Source organism: Halichoeres trimaculatus, unplaced genomic scaffold (genome assembly GCF_033239565.1).
Source record: "Halichoeres trimaculatus isolate MK-OKI-2021-1 unplaced genomic scaffold, fHalTri1.1 fHalTri1_scaffold_15, whole genome shotgun sequence".
Taxonomy (NCBI): Eukaryota; Metazoa; Chordata; class Actinopteri; order Labriformes; family Labridae; genus Halichoeres; species Halichoeres trimaculatus.
The window spans coordinates 27,060,823-27,083,863 of record NW_027437193.1 but is presented as its reverse complement, the minus strand read 5'-3'; the positions used below and the strand labels follow the sequence as shown (position 1 = coordinate 27,083,863).

Below are 23,041 nucleotides of genomic sequence, written 5' to 3'. Positions count from 1 at the left end.
GACAGCATCAACTTTGTCCTCGCATGAGGATTTAGAGCCTAAAACAGGAGCTTCCTCAGTGATGTTGAGGTGGTTTGGCTGACCAAAGATCAGACATGCAGACAAGCAAGGACTTGAAAGCTACGTTAGTATTGATGGAATTTTTTTGCCTCTGCAGCGGACGTGTGATCAAGCTGAGCGTTCTATACCTATATCAGCATTATCCCTAATTTACACATATAGCTCCGCGCAGCGCAGTTCTGCAGATTTCAGGCGCTTGCCGATTCATACTAGATGCGTCTCTGAAGAACCGCGCAGGGTAGCACCTATAGCAGCTAGATACCAAGACCACAGAAGAACCACATGTTCCTGCAGGAATCCCACCCATGACAACGTACTTTCATGGTGATTAATTAGTATGTCAAGGTCATCTAGTCCTCCCAAAACTTCAGCACCTTCAGTCCATACCTTCTCCTTTCTGTTAGTGTCCTTATAGAAAGAATGAGTTGTGTCTTGTAGAAATATTAAGTTTTTCACCTCCAAGATTAACTTTTCCTCCTCCAAAATGTCAGATTTCCTCTGGATCTGACCTACTTACTATGTTTACATTTCAAGCTTTAGAAGTCGTTGTAAATGTTTCGAAAAGTGGCTTCCATACTGTGTGTGCAATAAAAATGCTGTTTGCTGTTATTAAGAAGCAACAACCACTAATAATAAGTTGTTCCTTTTTGCCCCCGTATCGCCATAAATATTGTTAGCGCAAATTTCCTTAAAATATTGTGGTTTAATTTTGAGGCTATATTGCCCACACCTAGTAACCATAAACGAAAAAATAAAGGTTGAAGCCATGAAGTTGGAGAAATCAGACGTATGGGTTCAAGGCTGCTGCACAGGAGGTGAGAGCTGTGTCAAATGTGGTGCACGCCCTCTGCCGTGACACTCAGCCATCGTTGTGCACGCAAAGCAGCTGGCCGGTGCTGTGTCTGGGCTGACATTGATAGTAAATGCCTTGTCTATAGTCCAGAGGTCATTCAGTGACAATGGTCCTTCAACTGAGTCGCCGGCAGATGAAGGGGAGGTTCATCTCCTGTGCTCTCCAGCGAATTGCAGGAGATGAATGTCCATTATGCACAGGTGGAGACCATAGACTGTATTAAACATGGACATAGTCTCCCTGACAACGCCCATGTGTTTCTGAAACGGAAAATGAGCCATATCGGCCATAGCGGCCATATTCGTAGAGGCAAGGGCTTCAGGTACAGCTATAGGGCACCTGTCAGTCATGTGACCCTGAGCTGTGCCTCTGATTGGGTGAGCTCAGGATCTTAATATCCTCTGAACTGCCGAGTTAGAAAATAATTCACCCCTTATTCAGTGTGTGCTGATAGTAAAATTAGCGACTCAGACAGGAGATGTTTTTGAACCAGGCTGTAAATAGGTTAATTTCTGCTTTGAAAACGTCTTTTTTGACTTGGTGTGTATGTTACTTCCGGTGCTTCAATAGGCCAGCTTCAAGTGGACACTCGAGAAACAGCAGATTTCAACACTTCCACATTGTCGGCCGTTTGTGTGTAACACTGGGGGAGTTTGCATCTGCCTTTATAATGTGCTACATATAGGGGGCGACTGTGGCTCAGTGGTAGAGTAGTCGCCTCTTGATCGGACAATCGGGGGTTCGATTCCAGCTCCTGAAGTCACATGCCGAAGTGTCCTTGAGCAAGACACTGAACCCTGTCTGTCAAGGTATGAATGAATGAATGACTTCCATCGAAATTCTATCAGCCATGACTCATATTTCTATTGAAGATAAGTTGTTTTGCGACTTATATCTATTCTATTCAGAAGCTAACAGAAAATGTAGCACAGGAAAAGCTCGACTGACTGAATAGAGGTTTTGTTATTTCTGAGGGACGGCTGCTTAATAAACGGTGAGCATAATTAAAGACACATATGGATGCAAGGAGCACGGCTGAGCTGTAAAAAGCCATAAAACTGATCCTGTAATTATATTGAGCCACTGTGGACACTCTTTACGAGCCTCATTACAACACATACTGTAACACACAACATGTAGGAGTGTGTCTTTGTGTGTTTCAGGACTTAATGCCATTTTTTATCTGTCGGATTTCATTTCATTTTGTGTCTGCGTCGCTGATGGGATTGGTGTCTATTCAGCGACGGGCCTATCATCACAGGCTTAATGGCTTTAGAGCAGAGCAGTGATTTTACTGGCTGACAAACAACTCTGAATATGAATCAGGGGGACTTTAAATGTGAGGCACACCAGCACTGCAACCAGCTATTCATCTGGCTGTACACATAAAACCCGGCTCAGTACAGCACATTTGCTACCTCTGGCATATGCTTTGAGTGTAGAAGAATCACAAATCTTACATTTGTCAAAAAGCACATTATCATTGGCTGGATAAAGAAAGATTTGTACTTTTGACTGACACTTTGAAATTGCTTCAAACCTTTCTGTCAATTTTGAGCACAGACATTCAAATTTCCTCAATAAGCGTAATATGGGGTCCAAAGGTCCAATTTTTTAAAACATCAATTCCTGTAATTACATATTGAGTGACGGGCTGGCCCTTCAGCACGGAGGAAAATCCTCCACAGCCTTGCATGGATTTTTAAAATCCGTTCACTGATGAGAGATTCTGCTAAAATCTTAAGTATAATCTGCTTTTCAGGAATTACTTTTGTAATAATTAGTCATAGGTGTTAACTCTTTCTTCCATTACTCACTCCACAAATGGTGTTTTGTCAAACCAGCCTCTGTCTTTGTAAAGGTCTCCCTGAATCTCACTGCTGACTGTGTATTAATGGCATTATAGAGGCAATTTTTTGTATTTTATTTCTTTGCCATCTGGAATTTTGACAACCTTTTATCTTTTAAACTATTCATCACATTTACCAGGAAGGTTTACCTTTGTATACCCTAGAAAGCAAAGTTACAGAAAAGCAGTTTGTATTGTTCTGTCAGCAGACTGCTGCTGTTTCAGCTCTGGGTTACAGAGACACTAAGTGCATTTCATCAACCTGGCATCATTCATCATACAATGAAACTCTGCATGCGTTCATACTTGGATAATCATCACAAGGACAGTAAATCAAATTGAATTTGTTTGTTTTGATATGAAACTTTGACGAGCCAGTCATTTTTTTATTCTTTATAGATGCTCACCAGCCGTCTGCAGCTCATTTAAGCATTTAAGCTGGCCAGCTATATCAGCAAACAAGATCTTTGTTTTGTCGTCCAGTGAAGTAAAAGTAGCTGCAGCTCAGCTCATGTAGTGCTATAAACCAGAAAACAGTACAACTTTGTTGGTGTTTCTCAACCATGTTTAACTATTGGATCCATTTGTTCTGGAAAGACAAAAGCATCTGGTAATAAACCTCTCAGGCCATGTCCACACATATTTTTACATGTTTACACCTGTCATTCACATAGACTGTATATAAGGTGGACAGTGTGGCTCCACCATTTACCATTGTACAGTTTTGAAGCCAAAGTAACCCCGTCACAGGCGCCGCCACTGGCAGCTGTTGGGCAGCCACACAAAAAGTGATTTTCTTTTCTTTCGAGAGTCTAATCTCTTCTTGACTCTACCTCCCGACATATTTTACTTACAACAGCCCACTTGGAATGGCTAGGGAGATAGATTTTCTGACCAATACTGCAGCCAGCCACCAGGGGAGCAGTTTCTGTGGCGATCACACTTCAAGCCAAGCAAGATGAAGTCCATTTTTTTTTTAACAGTCTATGATCGTCCATATGAAACTACAGCTTCATGTCACTACAACAATGCTTGCAAAAAACTCCAGCTAAATTGAAGATTTTGGGAAAACTCTGGTTCCATGATTCATGTAAATGTCAGTAAACTGAGTATTTGGTTCTCAACATCACATTCTGATTGGCTGGCATGGGTTTCATGTCTGGAAAACACTGCCAAATATGGGTTTGATATGCCTAGAGCCGCACTTATCAGTAGATTTGCCTGCTGCAAGTAGACAAAAGTATTTTTAAAGACGAATGGGGGGAGATATTCCTTTTTAAATATGCCCGGCAACGTGTATATGAGGCCTTAAATGGCCAAGACCGAGGAAATCATATCAATCTTGTGCACCTTGAAACCTTAACAAAGCAGCTAAACTGAACCTCTTTTTCTCATGTATAAACCTAAAATTTGAAGCCTGAAATGTTTTACTCTGTGAAAGATAAAACCAAGACCATTTCAGCAGAAAAAAAAATAGTTTGTCAGTTAGGCCCATATGTTGATTTTTAGGGGCTATGTCAGATGATGGGTTCAACACACAGATACAAATATTTACCTACCATCATTACATCCAGCTATGCAGTAAATTGAAAGCCTAAATCTTGCTGTTCCGTTTTAGAAAGTTTAATTTCTAAACACTGCAAATCACCCTGTGACGTACTCATATCTTTTATTCAAAGATTTACTCCTCCATGAAGTAAACATGCCCCTGACACAAAGAAGGTTGGCCACCGCAGCTATAGACATTAGTGTGTAAAGATATCAGTGTGAAATGTGATCATTTGACTCTCCTTTGGAATGAGTTAAAGCATCTTTTATACTGTTAATGAGGTTAACGTGGTGACATTATGCCGCTCAAAGCTCATACATTAAGTCTAATCAGCTGATTTAAAGGAAAGCTTGAACCTCAGCCTCTGATTGAGTCCTTTGTCGGCTTTGTTAAACTTCCATAAATCAATTTCCCCAGCTTCAAAAGATGAAGGACAATTTCAGTGAGGTAGCTTTTATATATTTTTTTTACTGAATGTGCCTTCTAGAGCATCACTTTTGGGGGGATAAAGTCCTTAATTTCAAACAGTTTACAGCTGGGACATCATTTCCCACATGGCCTTCGTAAAGATTTGTAGCCCTGACCTTGGGAGGAAATGTGAGCGCTGTGTTCCTTCAAAATGTGACTCACCTTGAGGAAAGTGTCCAGAGATCCGTTTTCCATGAACTCGGTTATGATCATCACCGGCTTACCTACGGGGCAGATAACAAGGCTGCTGTTAGTGGGTCAGAATTACAGGGAAGGAAGACACAATCTATAAAAGAGCGGTGGACAGAGGAGAGGCAGCAAAGTCCACAGCTGTGACCGGCCTTCTTCTCTGTCTGCCCGTCCCTCTCAGGGGGATAACACGGCATGTCGTCATCAGTCACACTGACAGCTTCTAATCAGCCCTCTCCATAAACGCCAGGAGATAATTAGAATGGACCAATCCACCACAATACGTGTGTGTGTGTGTGTGTGTGTGTGAGTAACAGGGCCTCCTGAGAGCTCATGAATACTAATCAGCCTCAGGGAGGGAGGGATGGGGACTTGTGGTGTGTCGCTGAGCACCTGTACCTGCAGGAGTGTGTTTACGGGCTCAATTGTGGGATGAAGGAGTGGTCGACTGACAGGCCCAGTGCATTCTGGGCCCCTGCATGGCATCTGGTCAGGCTTACAAATGACTGACTAAGTATCTACACACACACACACACACACACACACACACACACACACACACACACACACACACACACACACACACACACACACACACACACACACACACACACACACACACACGCACACTAACAGTTGTTGTGTCTGTTTCACTGGGGCATCTTTAGAGGTATCCACCAACAACAGAGCTCTGCCAATCACAACCAAACAGCGTGCAGTACAAATGATGAGGATGTGTGTGTGTGCGTGTGTGTGTGTGTGTGTGTTTGTGTTTGTGCATGGCTTGTAAACACAGAGCCCATGTCAGCTGTGATGAATAGGTCACATTTTTCCAATCAGACCTCAGAGACGCTGGAAAAACCCGGGGGAGAGATAAAAAGAGAGAACAGGAGAAACTGAAGAGTGAGAGATGGATGAAGTCCCTGAGATTTTTTTCTCACACTGAACCAGGAAAAACAACAAAGAACAATTTACTTAAATCCAGTAAACAACAATTTATTCTTCTTCCATTTGCTTTTTATCCTTTGTTTGTTTCTCTCTGTCTTCTCTTTCTTTACGGTCGATTTTTTTGTCGTTTGCTTTGTTTCCTTCCATCGCTTCCTTTCTTTTTTCCCATCATTCACTCTTTTTCATCTTTTCTCCTAATTTGTTGTACTTTCTTTTTCTTTCTTTCTTTCTTTCTGTCTTTCTTTCCATCTTTCTTTCTTTCTTTCTTTCTTTCTTTCTTTCCTTCCTTCCTTCCTACCATCCTGTCTTCCGCCTTTCCTTCTTTCTTTCTTCTGTCCTTCTTTCTTCCTTCCTTTCTTCCCTTCTCTCTTTCCTTCCTTCCTTCTTTCTTTCCTGTCTTTTTTCCTTCCTTCATTCTTTCTTTCTTTCTTTCATTTTTCTTTCTTTCTTTCTTTCATATTTTCTTGTTTTTCCTTCCTGGCTTCCTTACTTCCTTTCTTTCTTTCTTTCTTTTTGTCTTTCCTTCCTTCCTTCCTTCCTTCCTTCCTTCCTTCCTACCTACCTTCCTTCTTTCCTTCTTTCTTCTCTTCTTTTTTACCTTGTTTCTTTCTTTCATTTTTCTTTCTTTCTTTCTTTCTTTCATTCTTTCCATCCTTCCTTCCTTTCATTCCTTCCTTCCTTTCTTTCTTTCATTCTTTCTTTTTGTCTTACCACCCTTGTTTCCTTCCATCCTTCTTTCTTTCCTGTCTTCCTGTCTCCCTTACTGACTGCTTCTTTCTTTCTTTCTTTCTTTCTTTCTTTCTTTCTTTCTTTCTTTCTTTCTTTCTGCCTTATTCCTTTCTTTATTCCTTTGTTTTTTCTTTCTTTCTTTTCAATTTGTCCATTTTATTTCTATCTTTCCTTTCTTTTCCCTTGTTGTCTTTTATCTTTCCTCCCTTTGATCTGTCTTTCTTGTATTTCTTTTTCTGTTATCCTATCCAGGTATTTTATGTCTTTCTTACAGTTGTTTGTTTGATCTTATTTCCTTTCTTATTTCTGCCTTTTGTATCTTTTTTTCCATTTTATTTTTCATGTCTCTGTTATCCCTCCACTGTTTTCTTTCATTTTGTTTCTTTTTCCAGTTATTGCTCTGGGACTAAATCACAACTTTCTCAATTATTGTGTCTGTGCTGCTGAATTCCGTGGAAGAATTGATTCATCAAATTGATTGAAGCTGTAAAGCAATAAACAACAAATTGAAATCAAATGAAAAGTCAAACGAGGTTTAAAGACGGGAAAACAATTTCAGAAGATTTGGGGCTGTGGAGGAAAACATCAATGTAACAAAGAAATCATCTCTGTGAGATAAATGAGGGAGAAAAAAGATGTTAGAAAATGAATACTGTGAAGGAGGAAGACAAGGAAGAAGAAAGGAAACAAAAGTTAAGGGAAAGAAGAGGAGGAGGTGGAGGGAGGAGAGGAGACAAGGGGTCAAAAGCTTGTCTGGAAAGGCAGGAACAACACCGAGGAGGCCTACAGTGAGATTGTAGGTAAAGACAGCAATACATCACCTTAAATGAATTCACTATCTCACTGCAGCATACACACACACACACACACACACACACACACACACACACACACACACACACACACACACACACACACACACACACACACACACACACACACACACACACACAAACAGAGTGGCCTGGTCTCTGGTGGTGGTGTCTTCTTTGACAGTAACATTAGTCTCAGGGATAAAAGTGAAAGAGAATTGGATTTTCTTCTGCTGGGGGTGAGGACTGCTGGTCACATTTATCTCCACACGGGGCCTGGCTTGCGTGTGTGTGTGTGTGTGTGTGTTTGTGTGTGTGTGTGTGTGTGTGTGTGTAAAGGGAGAAACAGAGACGGAGAGAGCTGGTTTCAGGGCACAGCAGGTTGAAGCGATGGCAGGACGATGACCTCCTGATTTAAGCTGTGATTAGAAGGGTTGACGTACGTGTGTGTTTGAGTGTGTGTGTTTCACAGCGAAGGGATAAACCAGTTGATGGGATTGATGCTGACTGAAGGGGGGTCTCACTCTTTACAGCTTAGAGATGTGTGTGTTTGTGTGTGAGCTTGAATTTTAATGCTTGGTTGTTAATTTGTGTACAGGCAGACATCGTCCATCTAAACGTCATATTCTACAAAGTACTGACCGCGTCAAGTAAAGGATCTTTAAACCTAACCATCTAAAACAATTATGTGTTTCAGCTTCATGTGTGTGTGTGTGTGTGTGTTAGACCATCAATGAAAGCGGTGAAGGAGTGTGTTACCCACAGCCTCACGATGTTAGAGGAACACACAATACAAAACATTTATCCTGTTGTGTCAGCTTAGAGCACCCAGTGAGCCCGGCACGAGTTCACACACACACACACACACACACACACACACACACACAAACACACACATTCTCTGATATCTCTAGCAATCATCTGGACACCTGCCATCAATCATTTGGACACCTGCCATACAGATTTATCAGCCCGGCTCTGAAAGACAACAGAGGTAACCAATAAAGCCCAACCACATGCACTCGTGCTGCACATTAGCTCATTTAGCCTCTTTTTGTCAGTGCTCACACACACACACACATACACACACATTCATGCATGCCCTCAAAGAACCATTGAGTCCTTTTCACTTCTTGTTGCGATATCATCAAATCCAAACACACACACGCACACATGAACACACTAGCAGGACGGTTCCTCTCCAACCGCGTCGTGCAGCTCCTCTTCGCCAAACAGTCAGTAGCTCGCCACAATTTGCTCCTGAAAGCACATAATTAACTAATCACATTCACATTCATTGAAATCTATTTCCTTTCATCGCCTTTCAGAAAATAACACAGCCCTCAGCAGAGAGTATGGCTCTGTGTGTGTGTGTGTGTGTGTGTGTGAGTGTGTGAGTGTAGATTGGGTATTGATGTTCTGCCAGGTGGAGTGTGTTATGGAATGGATCAGAGAGGATTTTGCTCTTTTTGCAGCTCTTCATTAAGAAAAAGCAGAAAATGTGGTCTCGGATCTGACGTTATAAAGCGAGGATACTTCAGGCCTTGCTTGTGTGTGTGGTGTGTGTGTTGGAAGTGAGCAATATAAAGTGTGTACAGTATATCTGGTAGATTTCATTAAGAGGGACTGTCTGTGTGTGTGTGTGCAGGTGAGCGTAAACACATGTGATAAGAGTCTGTATACATCTCCACAATTGCGTTGTGAGCGCCTATCTGTGTGTGCGCGACTCGGCTGCATTACCGCGTTATTGAATGAGATGACCCAAGGTACCAACAGGAAAATGAAATAACCGCTCTATTGATTAATGTTAAGGCTCTGAACTAAGTGATACAATGCTTTTAACACACAGGACGGATCTGTGTTCTGGGAAGCGCCTGGATGTGAGGATGCAGAGGGGGCGGAGACAAAAACTCAATAACCTTATCTCCACTCCTCTCCTCGCTTTCTCATCTCCTCTCATTTCCTCACGTTTGTCTCCTCTCTGTCTTCTTCCACCCCTCTCCTCTTCAAATCTCCTCACACATCTTCCCCCCTGTTGCCCTCATTTGTTTTCAAGCCCCATGTTCTCCTGTTTCTGTTATTTCCTATCTCCTCCATCCATCCTCTCCTCCTCACTCCCTTTGTCACCTTTCCTCTACACTCCCCTCTGGTTAGATGCTCTTCCTCGTTTGTCTCGTGAGTCAATCTCCCAAATCTGCATACATATTCAAAACCCAGAATAATTTCAAACTGTCAGACAGGAAACATTGAAACACTTATTGTTCGGCGCACAAAGACACGTTGTTAAAACTAATCACCAGTTTCTTCAAACAGAAGACGGCTGGAAAATACGTGTGGCTCTTTCCACTTCCAACAGCACCTTTGTAGAGCTGCTTTCCACATATGTGTGTGTTGGCGTGTGTGTGGACTGATGAGATGGAGCTAGGTAATTGAGGGTTTTCCAAATGAGCCGATTGTTGCGGCGATTGTAAAACACATAAAAGACGGATGGATAAAATGAGGGACTGGGGAGATGAAGGGGAGATAAGGAGATGGAGGATGGAAGGGAGTGGGAGGAGGTGAGAGTGGGAGGAGATGGGGGACAGATTGCTGCACTTTCCTGATGTGTAGGGAGACAGATAGAGGGGGAAAAAAAGATCTATTTTTTCCTCTTTTCAGCATGTGGTGCTCTAATTAGCATGACAAAAGCAACAATCAGGTGACAGACAGCAGTGTAGGTTATTAGAGTGGCACACGGCAGGGGCTGGGGGCTTATGAGGTTTTAAACGGAGTGAACACACACACACACACACACACACACACACACACACACACACACACACACACACACACACACACACACACACACACACACACACACACACACACTCACACACAAAGGAGGAAATGAAAAAGGAAAATGCAAACAGAGCACAAAGTAGATGCTTATGCACATACATGTCACAAAACACAACTATGCAGAATCAAAATGAATTTCTATACAGACTCATGTGCTATCACTACCATCACAGCCACACAGAGGAAAAACTACTGTGTCGTCGTTGTCGCCTAAATATACAGCAACTGAAGGCAAGACTGATATGCTAACAATGTTCCCTGTGTAACTGTCAATTATTCTCTGAGCCACAACAAAGACTGAGATTATCCTGTTCCTGCTTAATAAATAAAAACACTCAAACCTCTTTAAAGCAGTATCACTACAATCTGTACTGATCAAGCCTAAGGCTAAAACACTGAGCCTATTTGATGGCAACAGTTCATTAAAAAAAAGTCAAATACTGTATACATCTATAGCTATAGCCTTTTTTAAATATTATATATTTTTAATTTATTTTGCTTTTATTTGGAGAGACTATGACAATGAATAGGGCAGAAATCAGGTAGAGAGTAAGAGCAGCGCTATGGACAGACCTTGGTGTTTAAGGCCCGCCCCTTCAATGTGTCAATGAGCAAGTTAGGGGATCCTAATCCAATGAGCTCAATCATTTCAGTCTCACGTGGTTAAAACAAATCTGCACTCATTCAGAAGGTCATCCAGCATTGTTACTTTGTAATGGGAAAGCACAATACCCTCTCTTTAACTGCTGTGGTACTAATTTATGGAAACCACTTTTAATGGTTAGCTTAAAGCTAAAGGCTAACTAGGTAAAATGTTTCATTATGTTAATTCAATTTGAACATAACAGTGCTGAAACCACACACAAGTTTTAATTAGTGTGTCTTCATGCTAATTTAAGCTAACAGTTTCCTGATTGAAGAGGCATGTTTAAAAGAGGTGTGCAAAAATATTGATACAGGAATATAATATAATACTTTGAACTGTAATACATTATCAATATTTTAACTCTTAACATCAATTTTTTTGTTAAAATAAAACTTCATATTTCGGTGTGTTGGAGGTAGGGATGGGCACCGAATTAGGTACTTTTATGGGTACTGATTCATGTATCAAAAGGTCAAATCAAAAGGTACTATGTTTAGGTACCTAAATGAATCTTTGTGACTATGAGGGAGTGGCAGGGTAGGTGATTTTCATGCTGGACATGGACAAAGCATGTAGCAAGGTTATATAATGAGGAATAAAAATGTTAAATTGAAATTTTATTATTAAACAAATTGACATTTTTTACCACATAAACACCAAAAAAGTACCAAAAATTGGTACAGTTGAGTACCGGTACCAATTGCCAGGTACTGGGCATCTAATAAATGTGAAAGATACCCATCCCTAGTTAAAAGTACAATACGTCTTCCACACCTCCACTGTGGTAGATGGCGCCGAAGAGCTTCTCCACTGTATGTTGCCCATAAACTGTTTAATAAATATAATCTCAAAATATATTTAAAATGTTTTATTTCTTAACTTGTTGGTGTGGATTTTGATACCATAAACATTAATGTTTTCTCTCTAGTTTTAGGTCATTAGTTTAAAAACATTTTATGTTTAATTTTTACAGTGTAGTACTGATAAAAAATAATAATCAGTCATGTTTGTGTAATATTAGATTTTTTGAGTAACACTGGTTACACCAAGTGGCTTTTATCAGTTTTACCTACTGACCACATCTTGACAAACTTGACACACTTTATGTTTTCAGTGTATTTATGAAACACTGCATCTGACTTTCATTATTTCAAACACAACAAAATAGAAAAGCTGTAGAATATAGCAATATATCACAATATTGTGATATTATCGTATTGTGACCAAAGTATCATGATGTGCATGGTATCCTGAGGTTTTTGCCAGCACTTTTTACAAACAGATGTGAGGTTGTAGATTTTAAGGAGAGTTTTTCAAAGTATTGTCAGTTAGATTAGCTTTTTTAGTTTAAGGCTTATAATATAACATACACAAAATAAGCATGTTTCAATGAAAGGACTTATTGTCTGATAACGTCACCCTCAAACTTTTACTTTGATGCTGGGAGTATTATCACTAGTTCAACTTAAAGTTCACACCAACACATCGACTTTAACTACTGCTGACATCTTTCCCACATCAGACCCATGACAAAGGCAATTATTACTAGCACTCCAACTAATATCATCTCCAGCTGCCCATTCTGCTTCTTCATACACCTACACAAACCAATCCAACACACCTGAGCCCTGAGCAGTCAGGGTCAGCCTGCCTGATTACACTGAGGCTGGTGTGAAGGGACCAGCTGGTGCTTGAGAAAAAGGCCTGGAGGAATTATTGACCCATCTCAACTCTCACCCCCTCGCACCCACACACACGCGCACCCGGGGCTGTGACCTGTGAAATTACTGCTCTGCTGGTGTGATTTGTTTCTGAGGGGCTCTATCAGCTCCTCAATGTGCCGTGAAGGCAGGTGAGAAGAGAGACACAGAGACACGCATGTAGAAGTAGGCAGTCATTACAGGCATGCAACAGAAAAACAAAACACACAAGCAAAATCTCATAGAGCCTGCGAAATAAACAGCTCCTTATTACGTTTAAATAAGATGCTTGTCAAGCTGATTTTCTGCCACTTTGCCATTTTTCTGTCAGTCCTGTTGTCCTCTGAAACAAAATTTCAAGGATTTGGCACTAACTTCTGAATTTATAACAGTATTTTAAACTGAAATAACGTGTGCTGCCAAAAAGAAAGTGCCATAATTACACATCAGTCTGTCAGATGGCAGAAAAAAAACACTGCTTATTCAGTTTGCTGCTGTAGCACTTCTACAAACTGTCGCAATCCCACTAACCAAAGGTCACAGCTCACATCCAGCGTTTACAGACAATGAGAGAAAAAGAGACGGAGAGAATGGGAGTGACGATGAATAAGAAATGCAGTGCAGTTTAGAGCTGCAACTATCGAGTATTTTTGGAATCGAGTACTCTGTAGATTATTTCTTCGAGTACTCGAGTACTCTAACGAGTTATACTATTTTGTTTTTTAAACAAATTAATCAATTATATAGAATAAAACATGTTAAGGCTTTTAAAATGAGCAACCAAATACTGTTTTTTCCTCAGAAAAGTTTTTTTTAATGAACAACTTTCAAAGTTTTAACCAGTTCTGGCCTAAAATCAAAGCCAATTCAATACTGCTTTACAAAACAGTAATATAATTCTGCAATCCCAAGCAGCTTAAAACACAAGGCATAAGAATGTAGTGTATTAGTATGAATTTTTCAAACATGTTTAAGGAAGGCTAGGAAGAGAGAGAGATTAACTCTCAAGTCCCTGTAGAAAAAGAAAAAATCACAACACTACATCAAAACATAGTTAAGATATGTGATATGAGAGAGGGGGGCTGCAAAGTGCTGCTCCTCCCCTACAAAAGCGCACCCTGTAAGGCAGGGGTGTCAAACTCAATTGCACATGGGTCCAAAACTCAAAACACACACTTTAGGTCAAGGGCAGAAAAAGAAAAGTTGATTGAACACATTAAATCTAAAATGTTTTGTTAATAAATATGAATAAATGGACACAAATACTATCATTATAGAAAAAAAGAAAAATATGGATAACTATGGATAACTTAAAAAGCTTTTGCTCTTCCTAAAAGTGTCTCCTGTCAAAATAAAAAGTTGAAAATATGAACATGAAAAAAAAAAGAAAAGAAAATATTATATAAAATTGTGCTTTTGTTTTCCATTTGTCTATTGTTCAGAAAGGCAGCTGTTCCACTGCATTATGGGATCTGTATTTTGTGTGTTATCAGCACTTCATAGGGCTAGACCATTAGTAAAAACAAACAACAAAAACAAAACAAAAAAACAATATAAAACTATCGCGTGGGCCAGATATAATTGTCCCTCGTGCCCCCTGGTCTTGAGTTTAACACATAAACTGTGAGAAGTGGTTACAGCTGTATTTACGTGAGTGAGTAAAACTTGTCATGCTTCGTACTATTCCGCAGAGTCCTGCGCGGGTCCAATTTTCAAGATCCGACCCGCCCGCCCCGACCTGGGACCTGGGGACGTACAAACCCGCACCGCAAACTCGCGCATCAGCCTGATCAGTACCGCAACCCGACCCGACCCGTTGAAACACGACCCGCAGCCCGACCCTTAACCTTATTTAGAGTAATCATTTTGGGTCATATTGTCTGAAAATTGAACGGTATATCGCCATAGTTCAGATGCCAGTGAGTAAACAACGCACCTGAATGAAGCAACTCATCCAATAAAAGCCTGACTTCAGCTCCATCATCAACCGTCTGTGATCTTCTCACATACAACTTTAAAATCACTCGTTTATTACGTTTAATGCTTTTAAACTTTTAATCTCTAAAAGGACCTTTACATGTGTAATAGTAGACTTACTTTCTGTCCAGACTTAAGCGACGCTCAGCAGGTACGAGCCGTGATCATGTCACAACCATGGATGTATTATAAGAACTGGATCGCGTGGCTATATGGTCACAGCCCTACAACCAGCTTACAACTTACGTTTTTATTTTATTGTATTTATTATTATTTTATATTAATTTTGATGTGTCAACGAAAATAAAACCCGCGACCCGATCCGCATGTTATTTTTTCCACCCAGATCCGAACCCCGAAAAAGAAAAGTTTTTAAAAACCACCCGCAAATCAGCTGTTTCTGCGGGTACCCGACCCAGCGCAGGACTCTGCTATATAATGTGCAGGCGCTAGGGTTAGCAATGTTAGGTAAGTTACCCGGTAGAACCTCCTCCACTTGGAGTGGTGTAGTGAGGGTGTTTGCGTTTAAGGTGCTGCAGTATCGCCGACGTGGTGTGATGGTATGCAAGTTCGGCTTTGCAGTATACACACTGAACGATATTTTCGGCACTTCGAAGTGTGAAGTGGTCCCACACACCAGACGTTTTCGGTCTTTTTCGTCCACCTTCCGCCATTGTTCAAGTCCGGCATCACTGAGATATGTCCGTCAATTAAGACAGTCCGGGTGACACACGTACACATACACACACACACCTCCTCTCTCTCTTTCCCTCTCTGTCCGTCAATCACAACAGTCCGGTGACACACACACCTCATCTCTCTTTCTCTCTCTCCTTTTCTCACACCATCTCTCTCTCACGCACACATACATACACAAACGCGCGCGCACCTGATAGCTCTCATCGCCATGTGATGTTAATTAAACGAAGCCTCGAGGTAAAGAATTTGCCTCGATCATTTTTTGTACTCGAGGTACTCGAGTTACTCGAGTAATAGTTGCAGCCCTAGTGCAGTTTCATTCTTAATATGCAAGTCACTGAATATTCATGAAGCTAAAAAACACATCCAATTAACTTTATGAATTATTAATATTCATGGTAAAAGCCTATGCATATGCATTTGCTCTTTTATTGTTGGCCTAAGTGCCACTGAGCGCTGGTGTGTGATGGACTGAAGATCTTTGTGTGACTGTGTGACAGAAATGGGAAGGGGGGGGGCAAGATCAGGAGGAAGTGGGGTTTATTTGTCTGTCTGCATGTTTACAACTCGGTTTCTTTGAAGCAAGTGTCTCCTCTTCCCTTTTCTTTGTCTGTGGATCTTTAACAAACATCGGCATAACAAGGGAAGAAACAGAACAGCGGGATGGAGGATCAGAAACAGCAGGAGAAAGAGGAAACCGTTCTTAGACTGAATTCACCAGCGTGTTTTCAAATTTAAGACTTGAGAAGAAACTGTGTTCACTAACTGGTAACTAAAGGTTTTCTTTATACCCGAACAACTGCAAATGTTGTACATTTCTGCTTCCCGTGATCAACTGACCTGTTTTTTTTATGTATCAGCTCTGGAAGCTTTAACTGAATCAGTGTCGAGATAAGGAACTCGTTGCCACATTTGGGAATCAAGCATTGCCACACGGCACAAAATCAAAATAATGACAACACCTAAAGTCAATAATCATTGGAGTTGCCAAAGAGCTTTCCAATTTAACCTTATTGGTAGGGATGAGTATCGAAAACTGGTTCCAAACAAACAAAATAGCGCTAGCTTGATGCTGTCGTATTTGGGAAATCACAGTGACATGCTAGCTGTTAGCTTCTATTGGTATAACTTGGGCTACTAAATCCAACATGGGTCATGGCTGGCTTCATAACTATGGCAAGGTTCCAAACAACTTAGAGTAATGCTATAATCACTTCAAGACACTGGATGGCCTACCAAAGTCAAAGTATACCAAAGTCACATGACGTGCAATTTTTACTTCTTTCTGTGCATTAACGCCCAGAGATATCTAGATCCAGAGACCAGTTACATATTTATTCTCTTATCAACTTAATTTAATGGTGCTGACCCAGAAAACATGAGAAGCTACTTTTTTTACCGTGAAAATTCACAGAAGAAATTGATAAGGGAATCGATAAAGAATTGAATTGACAAAGATAAGCGAACACTTTAAAGAACAAAAGTCTTAAATTAACAAGAATCAGGTTATACATTTACAATAATTTAAGTTTGGATAATATTAGTCAAAATGTTGTGAAAATAAAGTTGTAGATTTAGACAATAAACTTTTCATTAAGGCTATGATTAGCCTTAATGATATGTTCTTTTAATGTATCTTTGAGTACATCAGTATCAGTACTCTGGTTAGACTGTAAAGGTAACAGTCCATCTAGAAGAGTGATGAGCTTGTTGGCAGCCTGTGCACTTCTGTTACCATTGTTTATCCTCAGCTGTTGATTATAAATATTGTGAATCTTCACTGATTCGGTCTGTGTTCTTCATTTTAGTTTGTCAGGCTTCTCTTTAGATATTCCTGTTATTTCCTCAGCAGTTAAACTACGGCTTGTTAGGTCAACTTCTTACTCATAAATTTACAGTTTTATAGGGCTCTGGTTTACCTTGCAGTTTGCCCATGCGCCCCATGTACAGTTCAACTCCAAGCCGTGACCCTCTACTGCTCCCCCATACACTACTTCCCACATTTTCTCTCTTCAGCTTTACTGTTCTGCTCCTTTTTTTTTTGTTGGAATGCAGATGGCCTTGTGGTTTAGGTTGCGCTCCATGAGGTCCACCCTGCACAGGTGGCCCAGGTTTGAATCCAGTCTGTTGCCTCTTTCCTTCATGTCACCCCACGCTCTCGCCCTGTTTGCTCCTCTGTCCACTGTCCTCTCTACTGTCCAATTCAAGGCATAAAAGCACAAAAAATAACTTAAATAAATCCTTTAATTTTTCGGTGCCTCTTTTGGCCCTCGTCTTTCACTGTACTTTTCATGATTCATACACCTACAGACAACCAAAAGCTTCTGAGTAGATAAACAATACAGGCTTACATGTTCAATATCATTGGGTCTTAGATCAGCTGTGGTCTTAAGACATTTATTCCAAATGAGGCTGTCTCAAGCTAATCAGCTAAAAGACAAGAAGTTTTGGAAGAACTCAGTTTGAATTCTTTTTTTTCTGTTTTTGGTAAAAGCAAACTTTTTCACTCCTTTTTTATCTTAAAGTCAAGTTATACTGCATTACCACAAATAAATGTAAGTTAAATTGTGGCTTTGTGGGTCAGAACCACAAATAAAGATATAAAGATCAATTGATTACCATCATGTTACACAAGACTAAGTGTTGGAGTCATGAGGGCAGACATTCCCAGCTTACAACAAAGTCTGCTCTTTCTTTTAGATGTTTCTGTTGCTTATAACTGTGATGGTAGGACCACAACTGAAAGAGGAAACTTCTCTGTGTTACTGAGAAAGATAGAGATAGAGAGTACTGGAGGGACAGGTGGAGGGCCCGGGTCTGCCATCAGCGCTGACACAGAGCATGTAGAAATAAGAGAAATGTGGAGTGATTGAATGAAAAGATTAGACAGACCCTGACAGAGGGAGAGAGCAGGAGCGTGAGATAAGACACAGAGAGGAGAGGGGGATGGATTGACTGAGAGACAGCGAGGCCATGTGATAACAAATCAGCCATCTTGTTAAACCAGACCTGTGTCCATGAACACACACACACACACAGGCAAACACAAGCACACATACACACTAATTGCTAACACAATCACATGAAGAAAACAAGTGGCTGTTTGAGAGGCTGACGGTCGTCGCTTACATGTTCACCGCACTGCGTCATCTGTGTGTTACCATGGTGCCAGAGCTTTTATCTGATTCAACTCCTGTCCACATCAGCAACACATCTGCTATGTGACACACACACACGTTATCAGCCTAGACACACACGATGTAGTCAGCACTCACATCTCGTGACGACTCCCTCCAGACGGATGATGTTGGGATGATCGAACTGTCCCATGATGGAGGCTTCAGACAGGAAGTCCCGCCTCTGTTTGTCTGAGTATCCCGCCTTCAGACTCTTGATGGCCACGTAGATCTCTCTCTTTCCCTGCACGCGTAGCCGACCACTGCACACCTCCCCAAACTCTCCTACACACACACACACACACACACACACACAAATCATACAGAGCAAATGAGATTCATTGACATTCTACGACAGATAAATCAACATCCATCTATCCATGGAGTGCACTGAAAGTATCCTTAAAAGTCCAGCTAGAGTTGAAATACTTGGAGTGTCTTTGAGTTTGAAGGTTTTTCTTAACTTCTGTCCAACTCACCGGCCCCTATGACTCTCTCTATGCGAATATTGGACGCATCAATCTCTTTGGCAAAGTCCCTGACAGCTTGGTTCGGGTCTTCGTAGGTGTGAGGGTGGATGTAGGTCCTGCTGCCTGGAAGCTTCACTGGAATGAGAGAAAAAATGGCAGAAAATGAGGAGAGATAAATAAAAAAAGACAAGTGCGAGATGTACTGACAAACAGCCAGCTTCTCCAGAGAGAAGAGTTTTACATTTCTTTTATAAATCTTCAAAGTTGTTTCCTCTGTGCAAATGGTTTCCTGGTTTAAACCTGGACATTTGAGTGTAGATCTGTGTCGAGATGAAAGCTTCAGCGTGGTACACTGTGTTTGAGTGACATTACCAGTGATTACATAACTGCACACATATCGACTTGTTGTGAGGCATGGTGTTAAAATGAGTCATAATTTTAACAGGGGCCCATAAGGAGCTTTACTCTGCCAGCAAATATTTATGCAAGAAAGTGTCAAACAATGTGATTTTCTTTATTACTGGAGGATGCTAGAAAGACTGAGACGTACAGTGTGTATAAGCTCCATTTTCTCTTTATTGAGCCTCATTCAGCTCGGTTTAAGCTACATTTGTTCAGTTGTGATGTTTGATTTAATAATATTAATGTTGTTTGTGAACCAGTAGTCATTTTTTAAGATCTAGAGATGAGATTCTAGATCCAACATTAACTTTCTTTTGGTATCAGTGCAGGGCCAGATCCAGAGGGTGACTGTGACCACCCACAAAATTTGATTGGACACCACAGAATTCCTAAAACTATGAGCAATACCTTTGTTATATATATTTAAATTGTTACTGTTCTCCTTCAACTTTATTTAGTCAGTGCCCTGCCTTATTTATTGTTGTGATTTGTTATTTATTGCCTTAAACTTTAACATGCACTTGCATAGTTATGACCTGTGCTGCTGACCTCTTGGCCAGGTCACCCTTGTAAATGAGATCCTGATCTCAATGGGTTTTTATCTGGTTAAATAAAGGTATAATAATAATAAATAGGAACATCAGACTGTATATAGAGTGGACAGCATGGATCCGCCATTTACCACGGAACGGTTTTGAAGCCAAAATTCCCCCGTCACAGACGCAGCCATTGGCAGCCATTGTGCAGCCAAAGTCTGAGCAGTAGAGACTGTGAGGGACTCAGAGAGAAGCCAGGTGACAGAATAATATTTTTTTTACTTCTGAGAGTCTAATCTCTTTTTAGCTATCCATCCCAACATACTTTACAATCCCTGAAAAAAATACACAGGAATGGCTGCTGTCTATTGTCCTTAACATGACATAAAGCCTTGTTTTTAACCTCTAATAACTTATGAAAGCGAAACTTCTCAAAAAAGAGGATGTGAATACAAGGCAGCCCCATGATATCTTCAAATCACCACAACAATCCTGTGTGAGAAACATTTCTACGAGGTGTATTAATTTTTTAAAGTTTGACCACAGCTCATCTGGAATGACTGGGGAGATGGATTTTTTGACTTATACTGCAGCCAGCCACCAGGGGGAGCAGCTTTTGTGGCAACCTCACTTCGAGCTGAGCAAGTTGACGTCCATTTTTTTTTTTTAAGCCTATGGTTATACCTCATGGTCAGATTCCAGATTGAAACTCCGTAAGTTAAGCAATGGTAGCCTTTGAGGACAAGAAGCTCCTGACATGCACAACATGAATGATCCTCTATATCAGAAGTTTTCACCATAAATAATGACATCAAAACAAGTTGTCTTGCACCCAACAACCACTCTCTTACACGTTGTCTTCCAATTGGTGCATTTCATTCTGCCACTAATGAAATACAAAAACATCTGTGTTACTCATGCATAAGCCATTGTAACCTAAACAAACCATCTGCATGCTACAGAATGTTCTAAAGCAGACCTCCGTGAGGCTGAAATAACGCACTGTGTTGCTGCGGTAGATTCGCTTCAGGGCCAAGTTTCAAGAGAGCACCAACTGAGAACCTTTACCTCCAATAAGACATGAAATCAGCCTGTGCTGCAGATGTGTTTTAAAGTAGCCTTACTTAAACTGAAGCCAATTATAGTCATTTTCGCCAGAACTTTCAAAAGTGACTTTTGCTAATTGTTTGTTGTTGCCTCCCCATTCAAAGAAAAACAACAAAAAACTGACACCCTTGGCATCACCAGTTAACCTGTTTGTACTGTGATAAAAACCGTAAAAGCTGGCAGCCTCCTTCTTACTTAACGTAATATAACTGATTATTATTTACTGGTGATTAATCACTGATATAAACATACTCACAAATGTTGTGGTTCTGCAAAATGCTGCTAATTACTTCTCACTGCATCACTAAGAAGGTTAAAGTGCTACCTCTGTGTGAGTTTTCAAAGTAAAAACAAAAAGTACACAGGAGTTTCAGATCTTTTGGATATTTTACAGTTAGCAGCTTCAGTATAGTAGGTGGTGAATAAAAGCTGTTTATCGTGTGTGTACACACACTAATTACCACTCCAGTATGGTACAGCTCGACCTGAGTGTGTTGGTGAAGTTTTCTTTAAAGAAAAGTTCTTCTTTGATAAAAACCTTCATTAAAATACATCATTAACTTTAAAGATAAAAAACTTAAGATGTGATGTTTTAGTTTTGTGATGATGTAAGGTAAATTACACGTAAAAGTGAAAAAGTCACATTTTTGAAGGCAACTAACACAAAGATATCTGCATGTGTGTGTGTGGTGCTGTTCTTACCTCTTCCATGTTGGAACTGCATCTTCTCCTCATCAGGGTCCTGCTTGGCTTTGATATAACCACAGTGCCTGAGAAAAGAAAGCACAGCTGAGTTATGATGTGTGTGTACACACACCTGTATATTTTCCACCACTCTGATAGTAATATAGTTTTATAGCACTTCAGAGGTAGATCACATATCCTACATTTCTCAAGTGTGTATGTGAAACTGCACTCAGGTGTTTCTGTGTTATATTAAATCTGCATTTCCAGGACATACTGTGCTACTCTTCAGCGCAGCCCTGAGGTGTGTGTACGAACAACCAGATATTTCCTTCAGTCTCCTCACACCCTTTGTATCAGATGAGCCTGAAGGAGAGAAAAGACTTCTTTTCCTCTTTCTCTGATTCAAGCTTCCAGCTCCCCACAAGACGCCGCGTCTGAGACTGAGGGAGAGGATGTGTCACAGATGTTCCTACAGAAGCAGATCTATACAGAGAGTATTCCCTCTTTACGCATAATGCCCCTCTGGCTGTCAGCCTCTACTTTCAGCACCACTGTGAGGCTCACACACATGCAGCTATGCCCTTTTCACGCCCCCTGCACACACACACACACACACACACACACACACACACACACACACACACACTGGGGCGAGGGTCAGTCCAACAATCAAGAGGCAATATTGACAAATTGATCAACTTCATCCTGCCGTCCAGCTGTGAGGAAGTGTTAACTTATTCTGGTTCAGAGACATCACAGGGGACTGTGGAGCTCCGTGTGTGTCTGTGTTTTTGTTTGATGTTGGAAGGTTGTAAGCTGGAAACACCACAGTGTTTACTCGCCGTAACGCTGTCTGCGACATTTAGTGCACCAATATTTTAGGACAATAACATAAAACTGTTCTAGTAAAAACTCTTAAGTCGAACGAGAAACCAGACACAGCATAAATGCTTCACAGCCTTTTCTCTTTTCCTCTTCTTATCCTGCTCCACTCAGAGGTAAAGAAGCTACAATCCAGTTTGTCCATCCATCATGAGGAGGCATTGATTAGGGCTTGGAGCCAAGACTAACTAGGAACGAGCAGCTCAGACTGATTTAAAACCAGAGCAGGGCATGAAAGGAACTGAAAGCAGACATTTTATCTCATCAACCAATCAATTTTTATTTACTTTGCTCTAAATTTCAAATTACTTTTCCTCATGACACTTTTTATTCAGAGCAAGTCTAGACTGTGGGTTTTATAAAATTCTTAAAGGCAAACATTAATCCACTGCCAGCACCTTGCAACAGTAACAACAAAAACTTCCTTAAAAAGGGTAGAAACCTCAAGCAGATCTCTGCAACAA

The 23,041-nt window shown here is 40.8% G+C and overlaps 1 protein-coding gene across 2 annotated transcripts in view; it reads right to left on the bottom strand.

The window, feature by feature from the left end:
* Positions 1-23,041, bottom strand: part of epha4b (eph receptor A4b) — a 147,809-nt gene that overhangs the window by 13,019 nt on the left and 111,749 nt on the right. For both annotated transcript variants that reach the window (XM_074689205.1, XM_074689207.1), the window contains exons 11-14: positions 21,711-21,778; positions 18,973-19,098; positions 18,593-18,778; positions 4,942-5,003 (exon numbers count right to left, since the gene is read on the bottom strand). In XM_074689205.1, coding sequence (XP_074545306.1) covers positions 4,942-5,003; positions 18,593-18,778; positions 18,973-19,098; positions 21,711-21,778 — 442 coding nt within the window. The remainder of the gene's footprint in view (positions 1-4,941; positions 5,004-18,592; positions 18,779-18,972; positions 19,099-21,710; positions 21,779-23,041) is intronic.